At 40.1% G+C, this 12,482-nt stretch overlaps 1 protein-coding gene across 1 annotated transcript in view; it reads left to right on the top strand.

Moving 5' to 3' along the window:
• TRHDE (thyrotropin releasing hormone degrading enzyme) overlaps positions 1–12,482 on the top strand; it is a 225,609-nt gene that overhangs the window by 164,123 nt on the left and 49,004 nt on the right. Inside the window, exon 10 of the mRNA XM_068935803.1 lies at positions 3,390–3,478. Coding sequence (XP_068791904.1) covers positions 3,390–3,478 — 89 coding nt within the window. The remainder of the gene's footprint in view (positions 1–3,389; positions 3,479–12,482) is intronic.

Raw genomic sequence — 12,482 nt, forward strand, 5'->3', positions numbered from 1 at the left:
TCCTAGCCCTGTTTTCCTCACCACTGTTCATAGTTACCAGAAGCTTGAAGTTGCTGTCAAAATTGAAATATATCTGTAAAACAAAAAACCTATTTATTCTAAACGTTTGCTGATATTTGTATATGGTACTGTTTTCTTGTACTTCTAAGTAGAAGTTTAATATTTGCTATAATAAAATAGTAATAAGGTATAAAATACTTGTCTGTACAGATATTACAATGTACAGATATTACAATGTACAGAGTATCTTTAACAAAATTCCTTCTCAAAATAGCAAGTGTCTGTATATGTGTTTATACACATATGTATATTTGTGTATATGTGTGTATATATATATATATATATATATATGTTTAAATCAACTAATTACACATCTATCAGTATTTTTATTTTGCAGTATTACTTTTTTGGGGGTAGCAGTTGGTCTCAGGAATCATGAAACTATTATGCAAATACAGTTCTTTCATTTTTTTTCATATACCAAAGTCCCTGTTCTTACAAATAATGTGCTAGCTTTGTGCTTAATTTTGCCTCATTTTTCTTGATCAGAGTTTGCAGTGTCTTTCCCATAAAGGAGAGCTGAGTATCTAGAACTGAGTGTATTTCTAAAAATGGTATATTACACTGAAAGTGGAAAATTCTTACACGTTGGTAGGTGTCTAGTAAGGTATAAGGTATTTAAGAGAGTACTGAATGTTCTTCAGTGAATCTGTTCGCAGAAACTCCTGACTGTCCTTATCTATTGAACCCAGAAGTTACTGCCACTGTAGCAGAGTCAGCAGAGCAGAGTGCCTGCTTTCACCTCATTACTCCAGTTCACAGTTCAGAATATCAGTTAAGTCAACAGTGAAGATAACTTTGTGTGAAGACACCAAATTGAGAACTGGAGAAACTAAAGCATCAGTGGACATCCTTTCCTACTGACTGTGCTATGGAAGGCGGTAACCTCCAGCACAAGGGAAGGGCAGACTGATAAAGCCAGTAGTATCTTCTGATGACATAGCTGGATTATCTAAAACGTGTCTGCTAGAGCATGTACTCATACAGAGTGTGTCTCTGGTGCCTGAGTGGGTCTATTAGTTTTCCCAGTGTGTGTCATGAGTCTAATATTCAGACAACCAAAAATCATATAGGACATTTTTCCTCTCCCGTATGCCACTAAATGCCATGTTTTCCTTCTAGTGTCACTCATTGCTCTTTCAGCTGTACCGTTTTCCAAGTATCTCCCCCTCTCTACTTAATCACTGCTGTATGGGAAATTATTTCCTAGCGCATACGGTTCTCTCCCAAATGCTGCAAGCTCATATGTAAGTGAGAAGTCGAGTGTCAGAGCACAGGGAGGGCTAGCTGCTCCTGAAAGGATGAGGAATCAGGAGCAAGGCCATGATAGCAAGGACAGGGACCTCCCCAGTAATGGCCCCATCCCACAGCCCCCGAGCGAGGCAAGCAGGGTAGGCCCTGGGGTGGTAGTCAGGGTCAAGTGGGAGTCCAGACCCCAGACAAGTCCATGGTGATGAGGTAAAACCAGAAACGCGAGTTAGCAATTTGGGGTCCAGATCAGGCCTGATGAGGGTAACTGGGGTGAGACGCAGCTCCACGATGGCTGGGCAGCCAGGCGGTCACCCGCGGGTTGGTTTTGGGGTTGAGGCCAGGCTCATTGGGTTCGTGGCTGGACAGTGGCGCAGCTGCAGTGCTGCCAGGGCTATACCTCAGATGGGGACTAACCATGAAAGCCTCAGCTGAAAGCAGCTCCCCTGGGCTGGATGTCAGCCCTGGCTGTGGCCTCCCCGCAACATTGCCAGGAGCCTCTCCCCACAGGCACCAGAGGGAAGGGCCTCAGCTGCATTGGCTCTGTGCTGGCTCCGAGCCTCTGCAGTCAGACCTCCAGGAGCAGGGATGCTCTCACAGCCCTTATTGTAAAGTGTGTAGAGTTACTCATGTGTTGAAGTATTTGCTGGATCTGGCCTTTGAACTAGTAGAGCAAAGGAAGCAAATAAGCCTTGTCTTATTGATAAAATCTGAGAGTAGCAGGGGACAGAAATTACTGTAGTAGTATACCATTTCTCACTGAGTACCCATAGAGGGAATGCAGTGGTGTGTTGCATGATTTCCAGAGTGGTACTACAGATGTGTTCCCAGGTGGAACCCAGCAGGGCACGATACACTGATTGTTATTATGACGCATTTAGATAGTGTTTGAAGTTCAGTATAGCAAGCTTCTGAATAAGCAGAAATGGACAAACCTACAGGAATGGCTGCTTTTTGGTACCACAGGCTGATTTTGTAATGTTGTGTACTGGCAGAAGAGCTGACGTAGACATCGAGAACTTGCCCACCCTCATGCTTGCACCATTTTAACTGAATTAGTCTAAAACAATATAGTTATTTGGTATCTTCGAGTGCTAAGCTGACCTTAGTGATAGTGCACAGTGATACAGGTACAGTATCACTGTAACAGTGATACAGTTAGGGTCCATTCTTATGCCATGCTGCCTTCCTTATTTCACATGTGCTCCCTAGATAAAGGGACCACTGGTACCATTATTCAATGCCTTCAGATCAGTGTACAAAATGACATGGCAGGCCTGTGAGGGAAATGTCTGTTCTTTCATTAGATGTTGAAATGGTGATCTTTTGGGGAGTTTAGGAACTGAGACAATGATGAGGAATCCATCCTTTCCTTCTTCCCCAAAAGACAGACTTCATAGAGTAATATCTGTTTATTGAGATAAAAGGTTATAAAAATCTTAGGTGATGTATAACAATCATCCAAAATGAGAAGCAATTTTTTTATTAAGGAAACTGGGATCTGATTGCACCGGCATACCTCCAAATTCATGTGTAGCGTGTTATTTCCAGTTTGCCTAGTGATCACAAATGGTGCAAAGAAGTGGAGAATCCATCACATTCATTTTATTTTATAAACAGGCAGTTATGAAAGGCCATCATAGTTTTTTAAGATGTTGCTAAAAGGACTTTTTTTTTTTTTTTTAATTTTGCAGTCCTTATAAACCAAAGTATGTTTTTACCTGGAGGTTCTCTTTTCCTAAGTGAAAGTGAAAAGTGTTTTTCTTTCTATAGGAAAAAATTATTTCCTCTTTTGTGACTCATTTTGTTAAATTAGGAAAGGCTTGCAAAAAAGGTCCTCATGTGATGATAGTGTGTGAAAAATGTAAAATATAATTTAGTATCTTTTTCAGATGAATGACTTCTTCATTGTTTTATTACTAATAGCAAATGCATTTCAAAATCAAAGTAACATGTTAGAAACCACATCTTTACGCTGCTGCTGAAACTGTGTTTTGATTTCTTTGACATGATCCCTGATTGCTGTGAGAAGAATCAGTTCAGTATTTTTGTTCTTAGATTCCCCCTCCTTTGTCTTGCAGCTACTTGTGGCAGATTCCATTAACAATTGCGGTAGGAAACACGAGCCACATCTCATCAGAGGCAATTATATGGGTGTCTAACAAATCAGGTAAAAATAAACTTTCCTCCCAGTGGAATCTCATAAAGCATACTTGTGTTTTCCTCAAATGTTTCTTTGGAAGTGATCCTAGATAATTGTTTAGTTGCTCTGCATCCAGTCTTAGCTACTTGAAATGGATTGCAAACAGGAGAGTTGGGAAGGGAGGGAGGAGGAAGGAAGGATAAACACCAAGCAGGGAGATTAATAATTTTCACAGAAGCTAGATAGTATAATGGAAAGCTTTTACAAAGAAATGTGTACCTAAGTACCAAATATTTTATATTTAGCAAAACGTATCGAATTATTGATGAATGCAGTTCTCTTTATTGAGTGCTGCAAGTTAAATGTAATACTTCTATATCAAAACATCCAAGGATTTTGACGTATACATGCAAAATATTTGAATTCTGACATTTTGCAACTCTGATCTATAGACTGAACCAGGGCTGAGAAATGTTTATTGTCTTTAAAAAGTCTCCTTAATGATCTGTCAAGGTATTTGTTATCCCTACTAGATGAATAGATACTGGACGTTGAAACTGCATTATTCTGATTGCCACTTGTTTTATCTCTCCTCAATTCCTACATGGTCATGTTAGCCACAGTCCTGAGAACAGCTAGGGCTGGATACCAGTGCTCTTTTATCACCTGAAAAAAAGGAAATTACCCTGGAAATTTTATAAAATATTTCTCCATTTCCTTGCTACATCAGCTGACAGTTTTGGACTGGAATTGAAGTGGATGAGGAAAGAAATGTGGACACTTGAATAAAATGATTCTAAGCAAGGGGAAATAAAGAGCCATTTATCCCCTTGGCACATGCATGCTCTCGACACATGGGCTGTAGAGGGAGAACTGACTCCTCCTTGTCGTGTAAAAAGGATATAGAGAATTCTTTCCAGCAGAAATCTAACTGGAAAGGGGAATGAATCAAACCTGTGTGTGCCTGTGTTTTCCCTTGTTTGTTTTCTCTTTTATAAGTCACTAAAAGATAAAATTCACATAGAGCTTAGCAGCCAACAGGACCAGAAACGAATGGTGAATACAATCAGGGGAAATATGAGTATCGCAACTTTTTAGTGGTATAAGGTATGTGTTTCTTCACCCTAATTGTTTGCAGCCTATCAGATTCTAACATTTTTGCACTGCCCCCATGATATAATGCTGTTCTGGGCACTGATCTGGAAATGTGCTTGAGACTAGGGCATATTTTGTACCTGGAAAACACACTCTAGTCCGAGCATATAGGTGCTACCATGCTTTGCAGAAGCATTGCACTGGCCATACTTTTTAATATTAACACTTGAGGGAATACTTCTAAACCTCTTTGCACTTTCACAGTGTGCCCTAATGACCTGCTCTGCTCTTGTGCTTTAGGGCTTAATTGAATTGTCATTGAAGTTAATAGTAAGATTGGTTTCATGGAGAGTTGATCATTTCATCTCATGTTATCTCATCTCATTAGATTGTACATACATGCCTCCTTCCCGCCACTTCTGCCTTGAAAGATCAGAATTTCACTTTCTCTCACATTATCTGCAAAGCTGTTTCCTCATTGCCTTTTACTTGCTGAGGAGGAACAAGTCCATGAAATCACTTTTAGGATAGCTAACTACTCCTACTGCAGTGCCTACAAGAAATTAAAAAATTAAGGGTAGCCAGGTGAGCAATGATTTTTGGGGTGGCTGTTATACAGAAATTAAAGATGAACCTTTCACAGTGATTCTGAGTCATTAGTTTCCTGTGTAGCTAATCAATGCCACTATGATCTGTTGTCATCGTCCTTGTCCTTCTTTGTTTCTTTTTCACTCAGCCACTCACTTGCTGCGTCTGATTAAAAACAAGATCATAAACTTATGAATATAGTGAGGATGTCGTCTTGCTTCTGCTTGTTGTTGTCTATCTCACTTGGAGGATTCCTCATCATAAAAAATCAATGAGAACATTCCTGGGTGTGCTCAGAATATCCCTGGATGTGCTCAATGTATGATTCATTATATATATCATATATATATATGATATTGTATGATTTTATATATATGTATTGGGGCTGCTACTGATGATTCTGTGATATTCGTGGAAGTTTTTTGCAGCTGGTATGCTTGTCTTCTGGGGATCTGGAAGGCACTCTGAGACTGGCAGGAGCAGTTTCCATGATCAATTTCTGTGGGAGGAAAGAGTCCTAAAGAGTTTCCACTGTGCAGAAGACACATATTTCAGTGTTTTCTCAAAGAGTAGCCTGAAAACAATTCTGCAAGCTGGAGATGAAACATTATTTCAAAGGATGTTTGGAAGGCTGGGGTCAGTCACACTGCTCTTCAAGTGAGTGTATTTGAATGCAGACACACAAATCAAATTTGCTGGACTCTTTTCAAGACTCTGAATTTTAACAGAGATAAAAAGGTGTAGGAAGACTGAAGATTCAACTCAGCTAGCTTAGAAATCTACAGCGTAGAAAGTTATACCAGTTGGATACCTGGATACTATGGATAGGAATAGATGCTTCCAGGACATAGTCCATCTTTCCAAAGTCTGTCAGTCCATCTGACTTTTAACAGAAGACATTTTAGGATGAGACGTGCATGCTCCTCTCCTGCCTACATTCTGTCTACATCGAAGACGTCTAAATTTGGTCAAAGGGGTTACACTACAAGTGTCATTTCACAAAATAGTGTGATGGAAAGCTAGAAATCAAGATAAGGTCCCTGTCCTTGCCAATCCTTGCCATTTATATATGTTGTCTGAAGCATTCTTCAGAGAAGAGACATATATTTTATGATATGATCTGAAGCATGCTTCAGAGGAGAGAGGTAAAGAAGGAGGAACTAATCTGAAGATCAAAGTTAAGAGGATCTAAGTTAAGGGAAAACATAGGCAATCGTTTACATCTTACCTGCAAGCAAAAATTTACAGCTATAACTAAATAGATGTCACAGAAGTGTCTATGCAGCTGCTCAGGAAATGAATTTGCTAAAGGAAAAGCCAGTATTTGGATTTTTTTTTCTTCTACAATTAAGAAGAAATACCAACAAAATACTTGGGAGAAAAAATACTCTAAAGCACTTCTATTTGGAAATGCTGAAGTGCCACTTTCTAAATAAACTAATCCAGTTTATTGACATAGAAAAGGACGACATTTGTGTCCAGAACTGTCTGGATTTCAGTTTTCTTTGAGGTAGGCTAGGAAGTCTCAGAGTTAGGCCAAGAAGAGAGCAGTGAAGTGGCATATAGAGTAAAAGAAAGAAAAATGAAATTTTCCGAAAGTACAGTGGGAAATCAGAGAAAGACAGTGGAAATGATGGGAATGTGGAGGAGGCAGCCAGTCCAACTGGGAGCAGACTGTGTTGTCTATTTCAGTAATGGCGAGGTGACCTTATGTAGCTGCTTGCCACCATGATGATAAGAGGTCTCCTGGAGAAATTATAAGAGGTTTCCTGGGGGGAAAGAGTTTCCTTTCATAGAGTTAACTAAATTTAGTGAGGAGAACATCCTAGAGCCATGAGTGCTGTACATCAACACTATACTAACAGAGTTATATTGAGAAGGAGGGAATGACAAGAAGGTACCTGATCCTGCATGACCGCAGCATGCCAAGGTATTTTGCTGTTTATTCTCATGTTTCCAGAAGTGCACAGGTGACAGGTTGGTTTGTCCTGTAGTCTTTCTTTGCCATAAATAAATGATATACTCAGTCCACACAATAGTGCAGGCACTGGGGTTTGATTGTAAGTTTTGTTTTGTCTCCTCCCTCACAGAAGGGTGCCACTTCCCTTACAGCATTTGAAAAGGGAAGCGCCAGGAGCTGGCAAGCATTAAAGGGACCTGGCACAAGAAAATCCTCTCAGATATTCGTCTTTCTCAGCTATGGTCTCAGGATGTATCACCAGATTGCTCCTGGAATCCTTTACTGATCTGCGTTTGTAGAGAAGGCAGTGCTATTCATGAGGATGGCTTTTCATGTTCTCTTTAGGAAGGAGCGGGGTGTTTCCTTATTGTTGGCTAAAGCAACTGCTGTGCTAAAGATATTTTCAGTGTAACCTGGAAGGTGGATAGGAGGTGATGGACAGCTGTCCTTACGCAATACTGATCACATATCTTTTTTCAGCTGCCAATAATGAAAAGGTTCCAAAGTAATGACTACCATTATGATAGCATGGCATATCACTTAAATGTCTTCTGGACTGCAACTGCACACTCCTCTTAAAGGGAAAAGAAAAGACAAACAAGGCCAAGGTCTTCCAGGTTGCCTGTCCTAAGGAAATAGCCTCCTCCCTTGATATCTGTGGTGGAACTCCTGGCTGCGATATTTCATACAGTCTTGCCACTTGGTAGCCAACTTGGTGCTGCTTATGTCTTGGAAGGCCACAGCCAGAGACTTCAACCACAATGTCCCTCTCTCTGTCCTAGGTAATTCTTCAAGTAAATTAACCTTGTCTCTGTGTTTTCCGAGAAGAATCAAACTATGGAATTTTTGAAATGGCTACATGCGTTGCTGACAACAAATACTGCTTCTTCTTGATAGTTTAAATATTTTTGCGGGAGAATAGAGCCTCTGACTTGAACCAGAGCTCATCAAGGCTGGGTTTCTGCTGATGGAAGTCTCTCCATGTAGATCCGGAAGAAGGAACGAAGGAATTACTTAGCTGATTTCTGTGTCCTCTTTGCTACCATGTCTGGGACCTCATGAAAGTACTGTAGAATTGTCAAAGTATTGTAGTAGTGCTTCTTCATGAGCAGGGATAAAGGGTTGCTGTTCACTCTTGTGAGAACCACTAAATGTAGGATGCTTGAGTTGCTGCAGTCTACTCATTCTGACCATATCTGGTTGCATACTAGAGATAACACGGCTTGGAGATCTCTAGTTGTTCAGTATGCTGAGCAGGATTAGTTGATATAATTGCAGATCATCCTGACTGCTGGCAAGAGACCTCATTCTATCCAGTCTTCACAATGCCAAGGCAAAGGGACACACTGCAAATTACAGGCATGCACTGCCTTTTTGAGATATAATTCATTACCCTTTGCAACAAATTCCTTAGAGAGGACAGTGGGGCTTGGCAACTTGCCTGACAGAGTGCATTGTCTTCAAGATGTTTTGTATTCAGTGTGGCTCTTCACACCTGTTTATGGGAAGTATATTGTCTTAGTTTTGGAAGGTTTTCATTTTGCCAGCACTTCTGTCAGTCTTTCTCCTCCTTATCCAGTGAGCCATAACATTTCTGTAACCATTTTTCTACCCATCAGTTTGTATGCTAGTGATCAGATGACCCTTTTACTGGCTCGTGTGTTTAGGGCATGTTGCACTGGAACTGTCCCTTTTGCTCTCACAGCACTGCACAGATATGCCACCACCACCTTCTTCCCTGTCTACCCCCCGACAGCCATCACTAAGGCTATTCTGCCTCAGAGGAATGACAGCCTCTGAATGGCCTCAGAGATGGAATGAATGGCTTCTGAAAACCAAACCAGTCACAAGGAAGAAAGGAATCACCTCATGATTAGCCTTCCTATGCATGCTGAGGTCTCTGCATCACACGAAGATGGCTGCAATGCTGTTTTTGCTACAGTCTTGCAGGTCTGCTTAATTAAATTTTTTCACTGAGATTGTGGAAATCATTTGTGCACTTCTGCTCTGTAGCAGATCCAGGGCTTGTTTCTGTTTCTCCTGGATTAGTTTGTTTCTTGTGAAGTCTCTGTAACGGTATACGTACATAATGTCCCCAGTGTTTTGGGATCAGCCCAAAATATGTAGCGCATATCAGGTACCGATGTTGCCCCTGGGATCAACTTTGAACTCAGTTAGTTCCTGCAAGACAACTGCTTAGCAGGGCTTACAGGAAGGTGCTGCTGATTACTGCTGTAAGAGTAGTTAAGTGTGGAAACACAGTCTTACCTGCCATGTTTCTGCAAGTCCTGCAGAAGTGGAGTCAGTGGCCTTAACCTTAAAACAAGAGTTTTAGCTAGCACCCATTTCAAATAGCAAAGCTTTGGACAAAGGCATACTGAGCATGACTGTTTTGTGAGGCAGGCTCCAGGTAGGAGAGAGAGATCTTCATATGGCTCAGGAAGTGGTACTCAACTTACAGAACGAGCTTTACAGTCTGCCTAACTGTCATTTCCATCATCACCTCCTGTACCTTGACTGATTTGTTGTGTGCCAGGCAAGTACTCATCTGATGGACCTCCCTGCCTCTGGTAAAGTGGATCATTTGGACTCTTCCTCTCAATATCTTCTGAGGATTGCCATGAGATGAGGGAAAGAAAGTTCAGCAGGGCAACTGGCTCCCAGATAAGAAGATCCAACTTACTATATTATGGCACCTCCTAATAGATAATTTCTTTTAGCTGTAAGTCCCTTGACTTAAGTCTGATTCAACCTGCTGAAGTGTTTTGTAGAAGACAGCTGCTTCTGAGCTGGGGTTTACTTGCTCTCTACTGAGGAATGGTGTTAGTGCAGCATTAGAAAAATACCTTTTTTTCCTCCTTTCTGAGAATCAGACAGCTGCTGAGCCTCATCTTAATTGCTTTCATACTCCCCTCTTTCATCTTGCAAAAGAGGGAGGAGAGGAAGCACTGTGAAGTAAAATAAATTAATAGGTCCTGCTTTACAGATTTAGCCAGCCATAGTGAGGACCAGGGATACAGCACCTACAATCCTGGCACCATTTTAACAGAGTGAAGCAGGACCACTGCCCCTTTGTCTCAACAGCTGAGCCAAGATCCTAAAAGAAAACTGTTTCTTACACAGTATAGCATCACCTTAGCTATTGACAGTTCTATGGGCTAAGAGTGTTAACAAATGGCAGGATAGTCCACGGGAAGAGCATGTGACACAGGGCGTGATTTACTGATTTGTTCCATTTACTGCAGTGTTCCCTATACTAAAGTGTTTTTTCAACATGGAATTAAGTGAGATGAAAAGAACCTTTTATTCTGATTTTTCTTCTCTTTGTATGAAAAGTTCTTGCAAAATATTTTGTAGCGTTTAGTTACAGACAGTATGTTTCCACAAAATATTGTGATTACTGTGAAGTTCCTCATGGAGCATTTTCTTCATCAGAAAATTTTCACTTGCTCTTGTTGGTATGAAATTGTGTTATACTTTTGCAATTATTTTTGTACGAAAAAGGAGTACGTTTAACTGGTAAGGATTTTACCGTTATGAATCAAATTCCTAATAAGCTATGGGTTTTATAAAATGAAGAATTTAAACAAAGTAGCAGCTCTGAGTCTGAACATTTGAACCAGTCGAAGAACTGTGTGTAGCTCAGACTCTTCTTAGCATTAGACTAGTTTCTTCCAGAGAGGTGCCCCGTACACAGACTAACTCACATGATACTTGTGTTGCTGTGCAGAGGACCAGTCTTCCATCATTCTTCCTGGTTTTGATGTCAAAGCTGCTCAGAGACCTGGGAGATAACTCCGACCTTCAGGCAATGTGCTGTTAGCACCAGCTTGGACTGTTTCACACTTGCAGAGCAGTGAAAATGGGAATCAGACACTAATTGATTTTCTTACTTCCAAACAAGTGTTGTAAAAATTAACCATTCCTGCTAAAGTTCTTCTATGTGTATGTGGCAAAACTGGTACTTTCAGAGCAGTGTTATTTTCTGAGGTATCCAGGCAAAATATAACCAGTGAAAAATACTTTCTGGTGGAATAAGATTAAAGGAACTCTCTTAAATCTCCACTGTAACTGTATGTATAGTTTAGATTGAATTTTAAAGGGTGAACTAAAACCATCAAAGATAGATTTCTTCCCAAATTAAATTTTTGTTTTTGCTTTTGAAAGTCATGAATGGCTTAATACAGGGTTTAACACTGAATGACTGCCTTTTCCCTAACAATAGTGCTTTTAACGGGAAACTAATAAATGTGTTTGTGATAAGTGGAGAAATTGCCCATGTGTATAGAAATTTTCAGTGCTGTCTTTATCAGAAGAAAGAATGTCTTTTATAGGAAGGCATTAGAATTGACAGGCTCAAACATCAAATGCCGGTAAATTATATAGAACTGTGTGAAACACCTGCATCAGACAGTCCCTTAAAATAACCACCTGCTTATAGGAGCTTGAAAAGCATGAAAGATTCCTCTCCTGTATTTCATGAAAAGACCAACACATGAGTGTTCTTATCAAAAAATAATAGCAAGGGTTTATAATTGCATTTAAAACTGACCAAAACAGCAATAATGCCATTAGACTTTGAAAAGATACTGTTCTCCATTAGAGCAATATTTGTCTGAGGTGTTCTACAGCTCTTATTTATGGACTAGGTTATTTTAAAGTTGTCATATTTGACTGGCAAGTATCATTCAGTATTGTAATACAAAATGTAAGTAATTTCCTCAGTTCAGAGATCAAAATTAAATGAAAATACTCCAGCAAGAAAAAATGTATCCATTTGTTTCTTCTATAACATTTGATCTTGACAATTCCTATTTAATGTATTTATTTCCCCAGCTATGGATTAATGTATGCTCATAGTCCATTTAGTAGGTTTTTAGGTATTGTAGAGGTGCCAGGGATTAACCAGTTACAAGTAGCCATTTTCAACTATGATGGCATTTGAAGGGTGGTTCCTAATAAGAAAACTTAGGGAAAACACAGTGCTAAATTAACACAGCAGGAATTTCTGCCACGCACATACCTGACCCCACAAGGCAATACAGCACTGAAGACCCAGGCAGTAGTTTTCCCCCCAACAGTCTTGCCTGCATGTAGAAGTCAATATTTTTGCTGTTGCTTTTAACAAATCCACTAGGTTGATATAGAACATAGCTGAGATTTAGTGGTGACAGGTGGATCACGGCACTGGGCTGGGTAAATTAAATAGGATGTGGTAGATTCAGATTCAAATTCCTTCTCCTCTCCCTGTTTTACAGCAGGCATTTGAACCAAAGCCCTTCGAAGAAGGTGCCTTTATGATTAAGCTAAAAGTTGTTATGGTGATCTTTTACAGCATCTCTAGTTATTATTTTTCTTTCTTTAAAATAATTTAATATATACAGGAAC

The sequence above is a fragment of the Struthio camelus genome, chromosome 1 (assembly GCF_040807025.1).
Source record: "Struthio camelus isolate bStrCam1 chromosome 1, bStrCam1.hap1, whole genome shotgun sequence".
NCBI classification, from domain to species: domain Eukaryota; kingdom Metazoa; phylum Chordata; class Aves; order Struthioniformes; family Struthionidae; genus Struthio; species Struthio camelus.